Source organism: Malurus melanocephalus, unplaced genomic scaffold (genome assembly GCF_030028575.1).
Source record: "Malurus melanocephalus ecotype Western Australia unplaced genomic scaffold, MMel_1.1 scaffold_739, whole genome shotgun sequence".
NCBI lineage: Eukaryota > Metazoa > Chordata > Aves > Passeriformes > Maluridae > Malurus > Malurus melanocephalus.
This window is the reverse complement of record NW_026623971.1, coordinates 57,413-79,474: the sequence shown is the minus strand read 5'-3', so window position 1 is coordinate 79,474 and position 22,062 is coordinate 57,413. Positions and strand designations below refer to the sequence as shown.

Below are 22,062 nucleotides of genomic sequence, written 5' to 3'. Positions count from 1 at the left end.
AGTGTTTGACTTTTCACAGTCTATGATTTTATCTGATTCTGATTTTTAGAGACTAATACTTAGTTTTAAAAATTACTTTTAAATTAAATCTTATTTTCTATATGTAATGAAATAATAATAATTGTTTTCTCCTCTTGAGAAGGGACTCTTTGAAGTGAGAAGTATTTGAACAGCTAATACATCATAGGTGAGATCTTGAAAATCAACTGTTATGTTGGGAAAAATCAACTGATTGCAAGTGTTATAATTCATAATCGTCTTTAGATGTTTGTTTAACAGAACATGAAATACATCATTACGGAAGGAGGAGGAGTGAATTCTTAAGGAAACAAACTTATTTATCTGGTATAATGAGGATGTATGAATCTTCTCGTAAGTATTAGGATAAAGTATTTAAAACTACTATATTGACATTATAAGATTCATGATACTTATCACTGTATACAGTGATACATTGCTAGCCAAACAACTGGAAAAAATTCTTTCAAGACACAGTCATTGCTACTTCTGAGTAATTTTGTGTGAGGCCAGAATGAATGAACATTACAGTGTACATTCATTCGATGACTGTAAAACTGGCATTCTTCTGTCTTTTTGGAAGGCACTCTAGCGAGGCTGTGAAAAGTCTTGCACTTATCTCACAGCAGGCACTTTGGAATGTTTACATTGTCAGTTTTCCATATGAAGCTATATCTATACTTTTTTCAGGAGTCTTTAGTTAAAGATTGACAGAGAACCAAACCTGCCAATTGAGCTCTGCTCTTCACCGGGAAGAATGAGCTTAAAATCAAGGCTTTAAAGGACACAGAGGCAAGAACTGGGACTCATACATGTTTTTAGTGTAGGGTAGGATGGAGTCCCCATCAGTTTGAGGTGTGGTATGTAAGACCTGCAGATTGATGCATATATTTATGACTTTAGGAACAGCAGTGTAACAGAGAACAGTAATGTGACTGTTAGAGTTGAGGTTTCAGTTATATTTGATTAAGTTGCAACTGAAAATAAAAAAGGTTTTTACCTCCAAGAATTCCCTCAATTCAACTTAAGGAAGATGCTCCACACTTAATTCCTTCCCCTTCATCTTCTTGACCTTAATGACTGTGTTTCCAAAATACTTGCATTTGTTATAGTACTTTTTATTGTTCCCCAGGAATTCAATTTTCCTGGGATTTTTCCCCCTATTCTATAGTCAGTAAATAATTGGTTAATCTCCATATAGAAAACGTGATTGCTAATTGTCACTGCTAAAGTGCTTTTAAAAAGTATCTGCAGATTAAAAGCAGATGACTGCTTTACTTTAGCTTATCTTTACATTTGATGGTKACTTTTACGGTTGTATACACTCCAGATTAAACAAATTCACAATTTTACTGAATGCTGAATGCAACATCAGGCCAGAGATACACTTAATACATGAAGTGTTTAAGGTCTTATTTTTGGGGAAGAATAATAGGCATATCTGTAATCCACTGTTAGCAGTGGATTTGCATTATGATGGCTTTGGGGATAAGGTTCACATGGTTCAAGATGGATTGAAGAATAAAAAAGTACCTAGAATACCAAAAATAATCACTGCAAGAAAAATGCTGGAGTATTAAGGATATAGCATTACAAAGATCAGTTACAAAGAAAATAATTTCAGTTTCTCCTCATAGCTGAAATGTCTTGTTTGCCACGTTTTGTAATGGTAAAATATCATATGACTTTGCAGAAGAAATTCTATGTCTGAGATAATTAATAGTTCTACTGCTACTTAAATTTGTGTGTATTTGGTGTTGTGGGACACTCGGAAAGTACTGAAGGTAGATAGTGTTGGGTCTCTGCATGACAGGATTTTGGGAAATGATCGAATACTTTCTAAAATTTAAAAGTCTAAGCAAGTAGATGTGAAATCATGAGTAGAAATAGCCACAGGTCACAGTTGCTTATAAAAAAGGAATTACAGATTTTGCTTTATTGTCAAGGATGAGACTTACAGTGTATGCTAACAGGATGATCAGGCTTTTTTTTTTTTTTTTTTTTTAAGCAATTGATGTAATTGGTAGCAAATAGATCAAAATTATAATAATTATTTGCACCGTTCATTTGTGATAATTTTACCAGCTCAAATGTTTTTATGACTAAATCAATCAGCTTTTGGATATTAATTATAATATTCACCTATTGATTTTTATTGTACCTGCTGTGTGTTTAATTGTTGATACTCAAAAAAAAAAAAAAAAAGCCAAACAGAAAGAACTTTATGATGCAAATAGTTTTGCTGTCCATTCTATATTTCCCTATGTTAATTCATCCTTTCTTTTCTAAGGTTTTTCTAAGGTTTTCCTCAGATCAGAGGAGCACCAGTTCCTTACTTTTGTTTTATCCATGCACTGTCCTTGTCTATTCTTGTTTCATTGGTCCTGGGGCTGAGATGTGTTTGCAGGATTAGGAATTTCATCACCTTCAATCCTACTCATGTGAATAGAYCTATTGACTCAAGGAAGGATTAGTTGTAGGCATCAGGACTGCAGGATAAGACCTTGCCTTAGGGACTATTTTGTCTTCTGCTGGACACTGCATGAACACCAGCCAAATTAGCTTAGCTGGGAATAGAGGCATCCAGCAGTTGYCTGGATGTAAGCCAAAGTCCATTGACATAGTTCTCAGTGTGACAGGTTATTCTTACTACAGAGAGCGGTGCTTGGGTTAGCTCAGAGTAACATCTTAATTTTGAGTAAAAGATCACTCTAGAAATAAGTTTGTATTTATATCACACTATAAATATAGGTAAAGTTCTGTCTAGAATGGCTCATTCTCATTGTGGATAACATCTGTAATGCTGTTTCTTTCAGTTTAATGCAGGTGATAACAAACTCTGTGATAATAAAGGCAAAAAAATACTTCTCCAATGAATGACTTTGAGTTCATCTCATTTCATGCAGGAAAAGTTGCCTTAACAAAACAAATTTGAAAACTCAGCAGTTATTTTACTTTATTTTTATACATTTATATAGTGGAGATTTGATGTGAAAAAATGAGTGTTCTCAAGTTTTCTAAACAAGCATGTCAGAAAACTGCAACAGAGACTGTCAGAAAAGACAAAGTAAAAAAAAAGAAAGGAAAATATGGAGAATATATTTGCTGAATTGGAGCAGTGTTATGACACAATACATTTGCAAAATAATTAAAGTTCTTTCAGAATAATATAAAGTATCATTTTAGATTGTAAGTCTCTTCCTTATAATTCCATAACCTATGTTGTAGAAGGTGTTGCTATGACTACATCTACACTGAATTCTACAGTGCTCACGAACTCTAGAACAATGATGTCACAGCATATCAAAACAAACCCTTCTGAAACAAGAATATTATACCTCTCTTTCCTTGTGTTTCAACAACATTAAACCCTTCTCATCGGTTTCTTCCCTTTGGATCCTACAGAATTCTACTTTTTGTCCCCTTTGCTCTAGATGATATTAATGATACTGAATTTTGTTCTCATTCATTTCCATTGTGTCTTTTGCTTTTTCACAATATACCTCTATTTAATACTAATCATTGCTTTGACTTTGCTACTCAAGTTACCAAGTATATTTGGTCCATTCTTTCAATGATTATTTCCTCTCTAATTCCTATGGTTCAAATTTTTCTTGGGAATTATACAATCATAGAATTGGCTTGGGCTGGAAGTGACCTTAAAGATCATCTCATCCCAACACTCCACCATGAGCAGGGACACCTTCCACTGCACCAGGTTGTTCCAAGCCCCAACCAGCTTGGCCTTGAACTCCTCCTGGGATAGGGCATCCCAGAATCTCTGGGTGACCTGTTTCAGTGCCTCAAAGGGAAGTAAGTGACACAATTAAAACCATAAATACCAAGCAGAATTTTMCAATTCAGATTCTCAAACAACTCTAGGCAAATTCTAAAGTTTACTAATTGATTTCCTTTTATTCTCCATACACACTGTGTTTAGTGGCGTATTCCCTACTTCAGCTTTCATACATTGAAGTAGGTGCTCCACAAATAATTTACAATGGCATTAGAACGAGATGCGTAGGAGAGTCTTGTAGTTCCACAAAGAGTAGGCAAAAAGCGCCCATCACTGATTGACCTTTTTCTTATCTGACTGAAGTGTGTCCTATTGGAGTACCTTCCCGTTTTGCTTTCTTCTCTTTCTCAAGCTTCCCCTCGTTATGTATTTGAATAATTGCTGAACATCCATTTCTGCAGTACTGTAGCCAAAGGACATTTTTCATGTCAAACACATACAAGATGTGTCATTAAAAATGCCTGTCTTAGCAGTGCTTCTCACTCTGCTGGAATGGATCTTATCTTCATTATCTTATAGTTTCATCTATGTATTTCCCTGAAATGAAATAAAGGTCTTCAAAGAGGTGTCTGCAAAATATCTAGAAAAAAGGAAGCAGGCAGCCATTTACAGGGACTGTGACAGTACCATATAGCACTTTGTGAATAATAAAAAAGCAGATTATAAGTTTGCAAAGAATCCGCTTCCTAGCAAAAGGAATTCAGTAGATACATGGCAGTATCCACTTAGCTCTGAGAACATAGCACCCAAATGAAACACAGAAGAACATGGGTCAGTGAAACCAATCCGCAAAAGGTGTTTTACTATGACCCATTGATCAACCATTCAATTTCTTGAAATGTGCTGTGATACCTTTAATGAGAACAACAAATCAGGATCTTTGTTTTTCAGATCACAAGAAAATTCCAAACAGCAGTCAATATTTCTTCAGCTCTGATTGAGAAGGATGGTTACTGTCTAAGGAATTAAAAATATCCTGTAGGCCATAAATCATCATGTTTACGAAACCCAAACTCATGTAATTAGATTTTGCATTATTTTTTAATTTTCTATAAGCAGAAAGGGATGCAATGTGAAGTGTTGAATACATTTTGACTAATCTTTTGGAAATAAATAATAGGAATACCGTTCACCTAATTATGTTAAAGCAGGGCACTCTTCATTTTATATTTAGACAATGCAACTATGGTAGCAGTCAGCCAAATGTTATCAAAATTATTTTAACTCAGTACTGAGAATCCAAGTGCCAACAAAGTTGTAGTGAAATACAGATTAGCAACCATGGAGTGTATATATACAAGCATTTCTGCCTTTTCAGGGGGAAGTCAAGTCATAGGTTGCAGCTCTTAATTTTGCAAAATGATTTATAAAACTCATTTCCTGCAAAGCTTCTGCCTACTTTTGAAGTAATCTTGCTTTTTGGTTAATTATTTTGAGCTTTTGCAACCAAAGAAGAAATAATGTATTAATAAGATAAGCATTTATTTCAGATGTATTTAGAAACCAATTTATTTTATATTTCATTAATTTATTTCATATTTTAGAGACCAAACGAAAACCTCCTAAGATGAACAGTACCTGGATTAGCCTGTTCATGTCATTGAGTTTGTAATTTTGATATTTAGAGTGCTATCTGCAGAATTCATGCTTTGTCCACACCAAAAATGACAGCAGTAAGTGAAATATCCTACAGACATGATACAGCAACTGATCATGAAATTAGGAGAAATCTGACTATAACACACAAACATTTCCAATAATGAAACATGATTTTTATATTCAATGATGTTACTTTCAACAAAATACTACAATTCTTTTTCAGTCTCTGAATTACTTCATTTTTTTTGAGCTCCAGAATTGCTAATCCATCTTAACAGATATTGGTAAGAATAAAGTATTTGATTATACTTGAAACTCASCCAATCAAAAAATCCCTGTGCGATAGTAGTACGACATAACAATTTTCTTTGAAAATAAGGTATTTTTTTATTTTCAAAATGTCTGGGACTATAAAATATGTATTACAATTAYGCCAGAAAAATCTTCTTTTGTTCCTAGAATGCAGTAATAGCAAAACCCATCACCCTATCCTAACTTCTACGTTTTGATTTCTGTTGTCTAAATGGGGAAACTTAGCCCTTAAGACACCATATTTTCTGACAATGTAGATTGCTGGGGCACTTCCTCCAGATGATCAATTGACACAAAACAGATTTAGAATGACAAAAGAATTTGAGATGCTTATTTCATATGCTTTTTTTTCTTTGGCAGAGATCTTGAGAAAATAACTACATTTCTTAGCTGAATGTTAGAACGCTTCTCTTCTTAGAAAGAAATTAGAACATACTTTACCAAACATAGCTTAGTGAGGAGGATGATGAAATGTTCAGAGAAAAAAAAATTACTATCCAGGTTTATTTAAGTGCTGCAAACTGAATTTGTAAGCTTCTCAACAAAATGTACTGTTTCTTCTTGGCTATTAATGCTGTCGTTTTATCACAGCACTCCTCATATTCCAACGTGAAATACTGGTTGCAGAAAGAAAACACTTCTAACACACCCAAGTTAATTCAGGTAAATTTTAATTTCTGAAATTTTATACCATGAAAGTTCAAGTTCTTACTTGCTGAAATAAGGTAACTGATACAGTCTTAGGAATCAAATATCCATCTTAAAAAATCTCTATAATTTAGGAAAACTGTCATACTTTCTCATTGTGAAAAAAATCAGCCAAATACCCATATTTTATAAAAGCTGTGGTAAGCTGTAATTATTAAATACCTACAAAATAGTACCTAAAACAGTCTTAATTTAAATATTTTTTTTTACTTACCATTGCTATGAGTCAATATTCATTCTTCTCAGATACTTGCTTGCTGTTATGGATTGTGTGCGAATAGTTTGCTTTTCTAAGCTCATAAAGGACGGGTTGGCTGTCATGCTAAGGCTTAATAGGATAACATGTTAATTTTTTTTTCCTTTAGACTTAGCCCGTTCTGTACCGTCACATCCAGTTGGCAATGACCTGCAGTTATATACATATCTTTCAAATTACTGAAGCAATCAAGGGACTAAAGAACTACTAGTTATTTAACTCTTTACAGCTAAACTGGATAATAAAAAAAACTAAACTTATCCAGCAGTTACAAAGTGTCAGCTTTGTCTGAAAAGTCTTAATTAGTCTGATTACCTAATTAAAATTAAAGATAAAAGAGGGAGCAATGTTCACAGTCTTGCTCCACTTCTTTTTCTATTTCTGTCTGCTAAGCTCAGAATCTGATTAGTATATTTAATCCATGAAGCATCCTGACTAGTGTACCTTTAATCAGCCTGTTGACATCCACCCCTTTCCCCGCACATGTTGCACACTTCAATGTAATAATTTACCAGTTTACCAGTTTGTAATACTTAATAATTGTTTGTATTACTTCAATGTAATAATTTGCCAGTGCTCCTACACAAAACATAATGCTCATGTTATAGAATGAACACTGGAATSATTTTATTTTTCACATGTTTACATATCCAGTATGAAAGATGAGTTAAAACAAGTATGTTTACAGGRACAAATGCAAAATTTGTAAAAATATCACAACCAATACTACACTATGTCAGTACATTGCATGAGATTATAAATTCATTAGGAGTATCAATTTTAGTTTGGGTTCAAAGACCTAATTATCTTTCTCTATTAAGCTACTCTTTCTATTATTTGCAAGATATTATGAAAATAGAGAAAATACATAACATCTTCAAATTATATGCTGAATACATGGAAATTCTCCTTAGTATACAGGAATACTGGGACAAAAGTCATCTCCAGAATTTTCTGCCTTGTACATCTAATGTCATGAGTACTCTTTTTGCTCTGGTACCCTTGTTGAAGCAAGGGAGAAAAGAGAGAGATCACTCTATTTTTAGTGTTTTAAGTAATACTATTCTCCTGAAGTATTGCAATAACTTTGTGGCAAGAAACAGACTGCCTGCAAAAGCTGCTGCTGTCGAACTACTGAGATCTTCTGGATGCCCTGACCCTGCTCTAGAAAGAAAGACTACACTCTGTTCAATTGCTGCTAAATTTATTTTGGCACTTTCTTAAGTAGCTGTAGTTGCCAGATAACCACAGCATTTGGCTCTACAATTTGACATTTCATACATAAACAGAGAACAGCAACTGTCCTTCAGAAAATGTACAGGTATTTTCAAATTAAACTCAAGTCTTCACCTAGTAACAGGGCAAATTAGGCAATAAAATGCCAGGAAAATTTTTCCTTTAAACAGATTGAATTTATCGAAGTAGTTATCTTAAACAAGAGAGATTTTTCTTCTTCCCTGAAAATGTTTAATCTTTTGGTGAAGGAAAAAGGAAATAAAAGCTTCAAAAGCTTTTTCAAAAGCCAGGCTTAGATTTTGAAAATGTATAAAGACCAAAAATAGTTGACACACTGGAAGTTATTAGACTTGAAAGATCATTAAAACATTACTCTAAAAATCAGAGACTCTGGTTTCCTTTGTCATATGATTCTTTTTCTGTTTTTTTTTTTTCACACAGGAAAAAAGTGAAGGAAAGTGAAGTTTCAATTTACTTGCCTTGTAACTGCAGGTATCTGCTCTTATAGGGACTCTCAAATAAAAAAARTGGGCAGATTATTATTATCAATATTGGTTATGGGCACTGTGTTTGGAGTGTCACTTTTACAAGTCCATCTTCATAGCAACTGACAATAATTTTCTACACAAAAAACTAGTATTCCAGTGCATCTTAGACTAAATCTCCAACATTTAGCTACCCCAAAGTGATAAACTGTCATTTTTGTGCTTTCTGTATTTGTTCTATGCTTTCTCATCCCTCTTCCACCTGGTCATTATTCATAGCTCATAATTCAACTACCACAGTAGTTAAAACTTCTTTTCATTGCTTAGCTTCCACCAGTGTTTGCATACTTCCCAATGTTCTTCTTTACTTATCCAAGCAACCCGCAACCAGCCTTCCATCTGACAATTTTCTAGAAGAGGATAATGCCACTGATAACATGCAGCCCTGCTGGGAAGTGTGGTCCACAACAGCCTTCCACAACTCCCCCTCTCTGTAAAAGCAATTTTTAAGGGAAGCAGTGTATTGCTTCCTTTTCCTTTCCCGACAACTCAAGAGATAACCTGGTTGTCTGTATTTGTAGGTATGGCTGAAACAAGGGAGAGAATGAAGCAACATACTATGTCAAACACTCCAAGTATGTCAGGATTGCTTCTGGCTTTAAAGTGTCTTAGGCATTGCCTTATCAAAAAACCACCAACACTGCTGAGCATAGTGTGATGTAGATGGGGAAAAAAGAACAATAAGGATTTGTAGAACAGCTTTACTGATTCCAATTTTCTAAGAGTTGTTGAAAAAATATTACATCATTCACTGTTAAAAAAATTTAAATTACTCCAAATTAACATATCATCAAATAATAGCAAGTTTATATTTATCATTACAATTGCATTTTCCTTGGGTCATTTGCATTTCTTTTGATATCACTGCAATGACTGCAGAATGACTGACTACGAACTATTTAATAATGAAATCTGTAATAAAACAGTGTACTTTTATTTTTAAAATATTAACATCTTAAATAACATGATAAATAAGGGCACAAATCTGAAATGTAGAATCAAATACACATAACTAAATATTTCAATTAACATATTGCTTTCCCATTCTTACAGCCGCAGCTAATATACTTCTTTCAACAGTAAGTTTCTCAATAGCAGTAACAGAATCTCTATTTCCAGAAGAACTTCTGAATATTTTGAGATGATACGTCTTGTTCTTCCTCCTCCATTACTCTGTAATTTCATTTCTAATCACCAGAGAATGAAAAACTCACTGCCTCGTGAGTTAACAAGTACACTTTAATCTTACAAATGCCCTAATACTTACGCTTTCAGGATGGTTCTTCCAACACCTTTTTCACAAATAAAGTACTGTGTCATACCTTTAAATTCAGCGTGACATACAATTGAGTAAGTGCAAGGCAAGTCAGAATGGATGAGTAAACGCTCTGCTTAGAGCACTAACATAAATTAAATTACTACTATAAAAGATACATATTCCCAATTTATATATGCTATTAAGTTAAAAATAACCACAGCTGGTAAGACTTTCAGCAGATTTCTGTGACAGGTAGAATTTAAAGGATGGAGATAGGCAAAACTGAGAAAGAAATACTTAAGGCCAAATAGCAGGATGTAAGTAGAGAATTCAAATGGCAGGCAAGGTCAGACAGCTCTCTCTGTAATGTTGTGACTCCTTCCTTGGGAGAAGGACCAAATCAAACATTAAAAGCATAGCAGCAAAAGGCATAATTTTATTTTAGAACATAAATGTGATTTTAGAACAAAAACCCCGCCTGCGCACAGCAAAGTATCAATTCTATTTACTTGCTGCTTGCTTGCTTCCTTGCTTGCTTGGGATAATTACTGAGTTTTGTCCAAATTTAACTGAGGCCTGAAAACACCTACAAGGTTTGCATAGTTTAGCTCTGGAACCAAAGTAAAGGATCGGAAAATAACATGGTTGCCCATTCACTAGATAAACAGTTCTAATTTATTCCTAATTTAGCATTCAATAGAAGAAGCAACTCAAAGAAACTGATTATTTGAATTAAAGATTGGCGTTCATTCCAATCCAGTGTTTTATCAACTGATGTGCAATCGCTTGACTTGGTGGTACGAAGAAAGAGCACTTGTTTCCTTTAATGAAAACTTCTATGACCTGCAATAAAAATAGTCTTTTTTATCTTTAGAAGGTAATATGATAAACTAYATAGAATATAACTTCGTATTAATGGAGAAATTATTTTCCTATAATCAATCTACCATTACTATAGCTATTAAAAAGGCACTAACAGGTTCTCCAAGGCAAATGCAGAGCATGTCCCATATTGTGTAAATCATGACATTTTGAGCTTAATGTGCCCCATTTGTGAGCTTAATGTGCTTCTTCCTAATAAAGGAGACTGTTTGCTAGCATACTGTTTAAGGTTTTTGTGAAGCCTTTCTATGGTAAGTACCACAAGATGATGCTCTACACTGCGACAAAAGTAACACATTTATTTTTACATGTAGTGCCAAAAGAAATGTATTTTCTTGGTTTTCTGAAGCAGCTGCAAGCAACATGGCAATACACTTTTAGAACATTTCTGAAGTATATTTATTTCCATCTCTACACCAACTTGCATATGACTAGCTGTATTCAGAACTATATTTAAAATAATGCTCCCAGTGTTAACAGAAACACAGTGAGATTGTAGGTGACTAACTCTGCTTTCAAGTTGACTTAGTCAAAACACTTGGAACTGCAAGGCAGAAGTCCACCATTATTAAAAGCTTAGCTCCCAAACTGCCTGTGGGAAAACCTGTGAAAACTAAGTTGTGCAAGCAATCTTTCCTTCACTTGTGAAATGAAATACTTCTTTCTGTGAAAGTCTTTTCTGCCTCTCTTTTATTTATTTTAACTACTGAGGGAAGCTAAGTGTAGGATTTCCTATTAACACACAGTAAGGTGCATTTAATACCAGAGTATACCATTTAATACCACTGCTGCATAGCACTGCATGAAAAAAGAATGAGTTCCTAGAGTCCTTAACTTAACTTTCCCCTCCCAGCAAATCTGGTAAAATGCTTGTTTGGAGAAATTGCCATGATAAACACTATTAAATACTTCTGCATGAAAAGCACAGACTTACTAAGGAAGTGGGTAAAAATAACTTGGCTATCTCTCAAAAGAGAAAGGTGAAGAGTAAACTGGCAAAAATGTCATACAATGAGCTTGCAAGTGACTCTGAAGTTACTGTGAATATCTGTCTTTCTCTGGTTGTGCCTCATCTACAACTACAATATAATGCAACAGTTGTATGATAAAAAGAAGAGTATAGATGCTCATTCAACTTGCTGAAAAAAGCAAGTATCTGTTGTATGCCAGAACCTAGAGAGTCACAGACTAATCAACAGAAGAGGAAAATGAAATTGAACTTTACCTGTTCTCTAGTGAACCAGCGGGCATCCTCTATTTCACTCTTGTCAACTTTAATTTCTGTGGACACTGCAACAGCTAAGCAGCCAATCATTAGGGAGGAGGGCATTGGCCATGGCTGACAAGAGACATACTGAACACGGCCAACTTTGACTCCAGCCTCCTCCTCTACTTCTCTTCGAACAGCATCTTCTATGGTTTCACCTAATAAAAAAGGGCAAAGAACAAGCAACTGATGAAAATACTCCAAGAAACTATCACATCCTGTGCTTTTAACTGACTCAAAAGATTTGAAACTGCCCAAGGCAATCACCTATAAAGAGCTAGTTCACAGATCAGGGCACAGACCTCAGCAGTAGACACAGAAGTCTAATAAAACCAGCCACCAAAGCAAAATGGAAGTTTAAAAATAAAGTATAATAATTTCTCCATGATAATCTTTATTTCCTGAATTGATAATTCATCATACACACAAATCAGTTTTATCTCCTAAAATGTCAAAAAATAAGGTAGAAAATACATAATTTATTGAATTATTCTTGAAATGCTGATCTGTTCATTTGTAACTAGCATTGTGTTAATTTTTGGATTTTCCATATGATTATAACAGCATGTACTACAACTTGAAGAATCAGTATTTARAATTATAACAGTAAGAAAACAGAGACTTAGAATACTTGCTCACAATTCTGCATTTACTATTCCCTTTGCCTGACTCATTCTTCATTGTCTTAATGATGCCTTGGAATTTCAGTTTCTATACTTTCCATATAGCTGTATTCTTGGAACTCTTTAGTGTACAGTGCTAATCTAATGTTCTTCCATTTTTAGACAAAACAATTCCTCTCAGCCTCAAACTCAAGGACACCTTACTGTCTAAGGACCTCAAAATACGTAACCAACAGTGAACTGGGGCGAGTGAATCTGGAGTAAATTATTCCAAATTCATTATAAATTACCTGAAGCTGTAACTGGAGGATTCAATTCCGATATGCAAATGAATAAAACCTATAAAGCATGAAAAACCTGGCACCCGTCCATTTTGGGTATAGCCCTGGGTGGGCTGTGATTGCCTTGAATGTACCTGAAGGCCCTTCAAAAATATAACTGCTTTTTATTCTCTTAATTTTGCCTAGTCTCTGTTTTAGGTAAGCCAGAGTTTAAGCATCATTAAGACACACAAAAAATACTGCAAACTGAAACTGTAATGGAAAACTTTGCTTCCATATCCCCAGGAAACTGTGTCTATATGTGTGTAAAATGCCGATGGTCACATGCCTACATATGCAAACATGTACTGTGCTGTAACCACTGATTACAAGTTCATTAAAGAGTATATCCATCAGAGACAGAGGATTTAGTTTAGATTAAACAGTCACTTTATATACCTGAATTCAGTATCAGAAAATAATCAGGCCAGCAGAAGGAAAGGATTTAAGAAATAAACATCTTGACTGTTTTCAAATGACACCTGAATAAACCTGTTCACTCTGTCACTGTATGTCAACCTGCACACGTTTACAAAATATATTTATACAATATAATTTCACGAATTATTAATTTCCAATATAAAAATGTTTTATAAGTCGTTGTCCAGGTAGTTATAACTATTTCCAACTATTTCTGCTTGATACAGTTATCAAATCACCTCTTTACATTTCTTTTATAGTTATTTAATTTCTACTTCCATATAATCAATCACGTGCTGAACACCTAAGCAAATGCTTAACTTTGTTAACAAACTTTGTTAACTTTAAGTTACACTTAACACTTACTTTTCTTATGCTAAAATCCTTTGCTAAGTATTCTCACCCAAGGTGATGTTTTAAAATGCTTTTTTTTTAAGTGWTTCCAGATTGCATAAGAAAACGATTTTAAATTTTTATTTCACTTTATTATCAAGCTGCTTTTTGCTTTTTTTTAAATGAATCAGTGGCTGCAAAGTACAGAATAGGCATATTATTATAACAGCTCATCTAACAGAAAGCAAAATCCTGTAACTTGAGATAACACAAAATACATTTTTGTATAATTGCAAAAGAACAATAGTGTTATTGAGAAAATAAATTTGGTAAGGTAAAATGAAATTACTCACCAGGTTCTACAAATCCAGCAAGGCAGGTAAACATTCCTGGGGGAAATCTCTTCTGCCTCCCTAAAAGGCAGTGGCTCCCATCTGGATGGATGACTTGCATTATCACAACGGGATCTGCGAAGGACATGAAAGAAATATATTTCAACATTTGAGTGGCTTAAAAGCAGTAAAAACTTCCAGCCTATTCTCCACCAATGCATGTAAAGACACAAATAATATTGAAATCATAATTGTGTGCGTGCCTAGAGTAAGCTGTTAATTCATTTCACTTTGATCCATGCAAGGTATCTCTTTATCTTGTTGTGCAATGTACATGCTTAGTAGAAGCAGTTCACTAACCAAGGCTTGAAATGCAGGGCAGAAGTTACCTGCAACCAAAGCACACAATCTTCTACGAGTACCAGCAGTACTAACCCAGCTATGTATCCAGCACATAGCAATAGTTTCTGCAGCAAACTCATTTRTTATCATCTTGTCTACACCAGAGAGGCCTGAAAAATGTGTTTTTGGCTGAATACCAAAGAACTTTGGTGACAATGCAAGTACTGACTAAATATTGACTACTTTCCATCTTTGACTTTGCTTACTCTTTCCTATCAGCTTCTAAATTGATGTTGCACTTTGACAAATTTTCTCACTTCTTGTCATTGTATCTTTTTCTTTCTACCTTAGTATTTTCTCCTGTTGTGACCTTTYCCCCTCTTTATTTAAAGTCATCTAGTTTCAAGTAAAAAGCAAAATGTGACCCTTCCTACTGCTGATATCTCATTTATACTGTTTGTATTCCTAATTGACAATACATTTTGCAATAAAGGCATTGTTATAGCAATTCTGTATCACAGACTACTGCAAGACAGAGAAGCCTGAACTTAACTACTAAAGCACCAAATAGAGCTGACACACRCATAGTCTGCGGAGAAACAAGTATGTAAGACGTAGGACAGAAGCAAACAGCTGAAATAACTAGAAATAAATTGATTTACATGCACATAATAGTATGAACAAACCTCCTTTGAGAAACTATTATACAACATTCTCACCAACTCTTGGATATGATGTGTTGTGAACTCCTTGGAGACTGGGACAATCCTCTTTTAAGCAAATTTTCTTGTAACCCCCATCTTCAATCTTGGTTGCACTCCCACATGTTGGGCAGAATCGGTAGCGGTTGTGCCATGCTAGAACAGATCTCGCCTGGGCTACTACTCCTTTAAAACAAGATATTGAAAATGCACAAAATCAAATACTAAGTCATGTTAAGCTATTAACAGCATAGAAAATGCAAGCAGTGAAGTTTAATGTGAAAAAATCAAAGCAAGAATTTGGCTTGGATCACAATCATGGCTACAAAAGAAGTTAAGAAATATGAGTTATGCAAATCTCTTTCTTGGTAACACTGCGCATGCAATAAAACATGGTATTAAATAGCTACAGAACAATTGACACAATCAAGACACAACTTCATCCAGATCAATACACCCTGTTTTTCATAGAAGTCAATCTGTCTGGGCAAAGTGTCAAAATTTTATGTGTAAAGTCTTTTCCAGATGATTACTTTAGGGCTACCACAGGTATTGACATAACAATGCATTGCTCCATTTAAACTTAAGGCGCAAGACAAGCTTCCCTTTACCCTTACACAAAAACAAAACGGTTAAACAGCAATCATTAACAATATTTCTTGTTAATGTCTATAGTAACATTAATTCACTTTGGGATCCTGATTTTTCAACACTTGTCAGATAAGTATCCAACACATCATTACAAAGACTTATGTTCTCATTTCTTGCAGTGAAAAATCAGTAATAACAGATATTTTCCTTTATGTTAATAATGTTTGTGCATGAGTATTTAAATAGTAGCTTAAAAGCCATGATGATCCACAGGTTGTAGAGTCTAATACTGTCACGGCAGAAATTAGCCCTTAGCAAATGCACACGTTCTTACATATAAAATTCTTCACAAATCAAAAAATCAAATATTAAAGACATGTAAAGACACAAATAATATTGAAATCATAATTGTGTGCGTGCCTAGAGTAAGCTGTTAATTCATTTCACTTTGATCCATGCAAGGTATCTCTTTATCTTGTTGTGCAATGTACATGCTTAGTAGAAGCAGTTCACTAAYCAGTGAAAAAAAATATTAAAAATCAAAATATAAAATCAAAATATTTCTAAAGCCACTGAAAACACACGATTTCTWTRCAGTGGTTGGTCTTTGAATTATAACTCAGTCAATCCTAAAAAGTACCCTTCTGATTACACATTTCATATCTGCTGCATTTTATACATCTTACCAGCTTCTTTTTCAGGTAACTGCAGTAGTGCTGGCATTGGTGGGTGAAGAAAGTAACAGTCCTCAAGCTTCCGTTTAAATTTTTCAGCAGAAGCAGAATTGACACTAAGGGCAAACCAAGCAACTAACCCGTCTTCTTCATCGTCTTGCATAACTCTTCCATTGCAAGCAGCCATCAAGCTCATGTTAAACTGAAGTTCAACTCCAAGAAAAATTAGGGTACATTCTTCAGTTTGGTTCATGCACTGCTCCACAGCATTGTGGTACAGCCTGCAAAGCTTTACTTCTGGTTGCTGTGATCTCTCTCTTCCCCCACCCAAAGTAACCAGGGGGCTTAGATTTGAGAAGAGGATGTATACTGTACTTGGATGGCTTTGTTTTTTACTTAGCCACTTGGAATCTGTTCTTTTATCACTCCTTCTGTCCAAAAGTGTCATGCCAAAATAATTTTCATATTCTTTCACATCATTTGACAAAAAACTAGGCTTCTGATCACCTTTCACATTAGCCAAAAAATTAGCTATGTGCCTGTACCCCCAAAACTTAGCAATGTCCAGAGCTGTCTGCCTTGATTTATTGATGATGGATCTGTCACACCTAAACAAACAGAAAAGAGGTGTGGTCACCAGGATAAATAAGTTTAGGAAAGGTTCTGATGCTGTATTTTTCTTACAGCATATACATCTAACACTACTGARGTACAAGAATTTCTAGACACTCTGTCTATACTGGGGTATTCTTTAGGCAAAATATTTAGCTGCATGATAAGGAAACACAATAATATTTATTTTTCTTTGAAAAGGCCATATTTCACATTTTTCTTGATCCATTCCAGATTATCATTCACCAAAATTCATGCAATAATACAAAAGCAATGAATTAATTACAATTCCACATACTCTTTCATTTAAAAAAAAAAAGCTCAAAATAGAGCTTTGAAAGTCAGGCTACAGGTGTGTTCCCAATAACCAGTAATTAAAATGAAAAAGAAAAAAAGTAAAAAAAGCATTACCTTCTAGAAGCTACTGAAAGCAGCAACAAAGCATTTAAAATATTTTATTGAGGTTACTTGGTTTGTTGAGCCTGGAGAAAAGGAGACTGAGSAGAGACCTCACTGGGGTCTCCAACATCCTCACAAGGGAGGAGTGCAGGGGCAGGTACTGATCTTTTCACTCTGGTGACCAGTGACAGGACCTGAAGCCAGAGTTCAAGAAGCCTTGACACAAGGCTCTGTCTCTGTGTGATTCTTGGGATGTCCTGCACAGCTGATCCTTGTGGGTCCCTTCCAACTCAGGATATCCCATTATTTACCATAAAACTAGAATCAAGAATACAGCCTCTGCTTAGTGACAAAAGCTGGTTCCTGTGGTGATCTTTTTGTTACCCAAATGCCTGTAAAACAAAACAGATGAGGGAACACTGCCTCATGATATATATTTAAACATTAAACACCAAAGAAACCCAAACCTGAAATAGATTGGAGTTCACTGGAAGATCAAAATCCTCACATTTTTATTTTTTGTTGATCTTAACTTGGTAAGTAAAACAAATGTCACTATAAACTACAAATTAATAAATGCTAAACTCATCAGTTTTCAAAAACAGAAGATGCCAGCAATATTAATGTTGATACAAAGGTTACTGTACCACAGGCAGGAACATTTTGAGATTTTACATTAAACAAAGTAGTTTTTGAGGGAATTCGAATACAGTTGAGAAAACTATTCAAAACTTAATTACAAGTTACTGGTGCTGAAGTAACTCCTCTCACAACCAGTCACAGGACTCAAGGGAATGGCCTGAAGCTCTCTCAGGGGAGGTTTAGKTTGGATATCAAGAGAAGGTTCTTCACCCAAGGGTGGCTGGGCACTGGAGTAGGCTCCCCAAAGAAGTGGTCACAGCACCAGCCTGACAGAGTTCAAAAAGTGTTTGGACAATGCTCTCAGACCCATTATGTGAATGCTGGGGATGGTGTGGTGCAAGGCTATGAGATGGACTTAATCCTTGTGGGACCCTTTCAAATTAGGATATTCTATAATTATACAATTCTGTGATTAAAAATACAACTGACTAGTTTTCCAGGATTATTCTCTGCAATGCTATGAAATATAATCCTCATAGACATTCACATTTATATAACCAGCAACTGTGTTTGTTAAAATAGTTGATCTGACTAAGCACTAACAAAAATGAGATCACAGCATCATCTCATGAACCATATTCAATTGCCTAAGAGAGCGACCATGGAAAAGGCATTTAAAACCAACACTCACCTTGTTTTATGAAAGGCATAACTTAAAAAGCTGGTATCCTATTCACCAATTGGTGAATTCCCCAGCATCTCCAAAGATTCCTCAGTACACAAAATCTTGCACTAAGTTACTCCTCTACCTACTGGAATGCACTGATTATAATATAAATGGTTAATGTAATACTCCATTCTGAGCCCCAGCAAAAGCCACAGGACTTGGGTAGGACTGAAAAAAATAAGAAAAAGGGATGGGATGATCACTGGAAGTTGCAAAATGCTGTGCCTGAAGTTACTCTTTAACTACAGAATGACTAAACCTGCTTGTTTCTGTAATTAGGAACGCATAAAGGAACAGCCTGGGCTTGATTAATGTTAAGCTCAGTTGAACTACATCTGATTCTAACTTAGTTTTGAAGTATTTTCCATTTGAGGTATTTGTATCTCAACTTCATTCAGGTTTGACATGCATTTTCTTGTGGGTCTCAAGAAGAACAGCATTCTCTGCATTTTTGAATCTCTTGAAAAATCTAGAACTACAAGAGATGACTTGAAAATAGGAAGTTTTTGTCAAGTGATGAATATGGTGGTATCATGCCAACTGAAGAAAAGAGCATTGGTAACGGCAAGGAAAAAGGAAGAAATGTACTGTCCAAAACCTAAGATACAACTCAAATTTATCAATCAGTAACTTTGGAAAAGATGTCTGTCATGTCCTAATGAAGAGACAGCAAATATTCTGCATTGTAACAAAGATTCAGGAGGATTACAAATCTGAGGATATCAAACAAATACACCCAATTTATATTCGATAGAGTAGCTGGAATAGGATGCAAACAGCATTCTATTCACTTAGCCTCTGAGAGGAGTGACAATATATCAACAGATCAACAGATCAAAGGGGTAATTTTAGAGATATTTCTAACTTTTAGACTTTCTTAGCAAATATGGAAAGCATGATGAAACAGCAGAACTCAGTTATAAACTGACACAGAATACATTTTCCTGCATTTTAGCCCAGAAAATTCTGTCAYTATCTGTCTGGCAAACTTACTTTTTTGAGACAAAACTGATATGGGCAAAAAGGGGGATTGCAAAATAGAGCTCTTGAATGGTGTCTACTAAACAGCTTACCCTTCTTGAAGAAGAACCTGCACAACCTCGAGGTGTCCATTTCTAGCACCGTACATGAGGGCTGTCCAGCCATTCCCTGCGGCAGCATTGACCAGCGACGGGGAGCGCCTGAGCAGTGCCTTCAGCTTGGCTGCATCTCCAGCAGCAGCATACTCGTGCAGCTGAGAAACCATGTCTTCATGCAGATTCTTTACAAAGTCAGTCATTGTGCCAGCTAAGTTTAAAAAAATAGAAATAAAAAAATGCTTGAAAGCACATGCAGCATTACTAAAACGATTTAAGATCGAACTTTAATACTGCACAATCAATATTATCACCAAAAATAGACCCAAGTCAAATTCTTGTGATTGGTGTGATACTGCTATTCCAACGCAAATTTTTGTCCCACCCATCTCCAAACACAGTTAAACTTTACCTTAAAAATCAAAACTAGTTTTAAAGAGGCTTAAATAGAGAATGATTTTGCTATTAAAATGAAGATTCTTTTGAGAGTGAAAAAGATACTGTGGTTTTTCGACCGACCGCATACAGACACACGCACACTACTGCTAAGACCGCTGCGTAACACAGCAACAGCTTCTACTGCCTCCCTCCTGGAGCGTCGGCTTCACTCCCTTCCCAAGGGCCGCGACCCGACACCAACAGCGGGACCCCATTACCGTGCGCAGCCGCCACAGACAGCGGGACCCCGTGCAGCGGCGCGGAGGAAGCACCGCACCGGCGCGGGCCCGAGCGCGCGGCCGAACGGGCCCGAACGCGGGACAGCAGACCGAGCGGGCCCGAGCTTCGACCCGAGCGACGCACCAGCCTGAACGCGTCCGAGTGTCGCCAAACACGCCCGGGAAAGGCCGAGCGGGGCCGAGCGCGACTGCCCCGCCCTCTGCCCGCCCTTGAGGCGGTCGCCGGGCTTGGTGCGCTGCTTGTTCCCGGAAGGATTGGCCGGCCGTTCTTTGAGCGTCACTGCCGGCTGGGCCGGAGCACTGCATAGGTTAAAAGGGAAATAGACATTTTGTCCACCAGGCGGGAATATCGGTGGTTATAGGGAAGGGTTCGGATTGATTTTTAGCATTGCTTCACCGCGTTAGCAGAAGGCAAAGGGCGGTGGCAACAAAATGCGGAAGTAGTTGTGAGGAGGAGTAGTGAAGTTGGTGAGACGACATGGCAGGGGAGAAGCGTCAGCAGGAAGTCGGAATAAGTTATATAGATGTAATCAGCCAGAAGCGTGTCCTGCTTAAGAAAGGCGTTGGAAAATCGAGGCTGTACCAGCTCTATAGAAGGAAACATGGGACTGTTCTCGTGCCTTTGCACCCGGGGAGTGCTTGAAAAAAACCCAAAATACTTTTGCAAGTTCAAAATAAAAGTTTCATACTTTACAGGATAATCTTGCAAAAAACAGTTTGCAGTTATTCCAATTGCCTGAGGCTGGAATGTAAAGGTTAAGCTAAATCGGTGGTTCCATCAGTACTACTTTACCAGTTGACCAGTTGCATTTGCATTAAACATTACTAGCTAACTCAAGAATCTTTGTTTTGATGTTTTTATCTGAGATAGTCTCCATTGTTTTCAAATAATAAAATGATTGCTCATCAGTTTTTTTTTTTTTTAAACATGGCTCTCAGAAGGTTAAATGTCAAGTTTCTGTTTTAGCAGTAGAGCTTTAGTTTGAGACACATGCTTATATATAAATATGTATATAGACAGGTGTATGTATATATTATAACTATATAACCTTGGTACCTGTGGTTTATGTCAAAGTGACAAGGTGCTTATGAGGCCTATTGATTGAAAATTTTCTATAACTTTTTTATACATTATCAATATAAGAATGTAATAACTTTTTACATATTATTAATGTACAATGAAATAGCTTTCAATATATTATCAATAATAGCCTTTTTGTATATTGCTATGAGTTTTTTAACAATGTATTAGCAACATCTAGTKTACCAGCTGGATGTAATTCAACCAGCTGGATTACTACATAGATGCGTGAAATCACCAAGGAGCATAAACCAGAAAAAGTTCTGAAGAAAGTGGACAGGTAGATGCTATAGCAAGGAACAGTAGAGAGCACTAACAAGAACTTGGCAGAGGCACAAGACTGTCAGCTGAAAAATGAAAAATGAAGACTTGGAGGTTTTTTTTTTTTTGGACTAGGAAAAAGCCATGAACATCACAACTGTGCATGCTCTGAAGACAAAGGTGAGAAGTCCACCATGATGAAGATGATGGTCTCTCATTAGTGGGAGACCCCCACGACCACTGCATTGAGGGTGATGCAGGCGCACTTGTAGAACTGTAATATCATGTATTTCCGTACCCATATATGGTGGTGGGTGTAGTGACAATGGTAATGTTACACCATGCTTACTGTATAAATACATGCTAATTTGAAGTGAAGGCAGATGGGTTAGGAGGAGAAATCTCCTTCACCTCCAGCACTGCAATAAACATCT

General features: G+C 35.9%; 2 protein-coding genes across 4 annotated transcripts in view; both read right to left on the bottom strand.

Annotated features, from left to right (window-relative positions):
* Positions 1-6,711, bottom strand: part of LOC130584623 (uncharacterized) — a 40,847-nt gene extending 34,136 nt beyond the window's left edge. The window contains exon 1 of the mRNA XM_057384718.1: positions 6,648-6,711. The gene's annotated coding sequence lies outside the window, so the exon portion shown is untranslated. The remainder of the gene's footprint in view (positions 1-6,647) is intronic.
* NUDT12 (nudix hydrolase 12) lies at positions 6,648-20,495 on the bottom strand. 3 transcript variants are annotated; one of them, XM_057384722.1, is made up of 7 exons: positions 20,266-20,495; positions 19,607-19,820; positions 16,226-16,821; positions 14,967-15,134; positions 13,927-14,040; positions 11,836-12,035; positions 6,648-6,839 (listed from the first exon to the last, which is right to left on the bottom strand). In XM_057384722.1, the coding sequence occupies exons 2-7, from the start codon at positions 19,810-19,812 to the stop codon at positions 6,819-6,821; spliced, it is 1,305 nt and encodes a 434-aa protein (XP_057240705.1). In that variant the 5' UTR covers positions 19,813-19,820; positions 20,266-20,495; the 3' UTR covers positions 6,648-6,818. The 3 variants fall into 3 exon arrangements, with proteins under 3 accessions (XP_057240705.1, XP_057240703.1, XP_057240704.1); XM_057384720.1 differs by lacking the exon at positions 6,648-6,839 and adding an exon at positions 7,845-10,571 and having other exon boundaries at positions 20,266-20,494; XM_057384721.1 differs by lacking the exon at positions 6,648-6,839 and adding an exon at positions 7,845-10,571 and having other exon boundaries at positions 20,411-20,489.
* Positions 20,496-22,062: the final 1,567 nt, after the last annotated feature.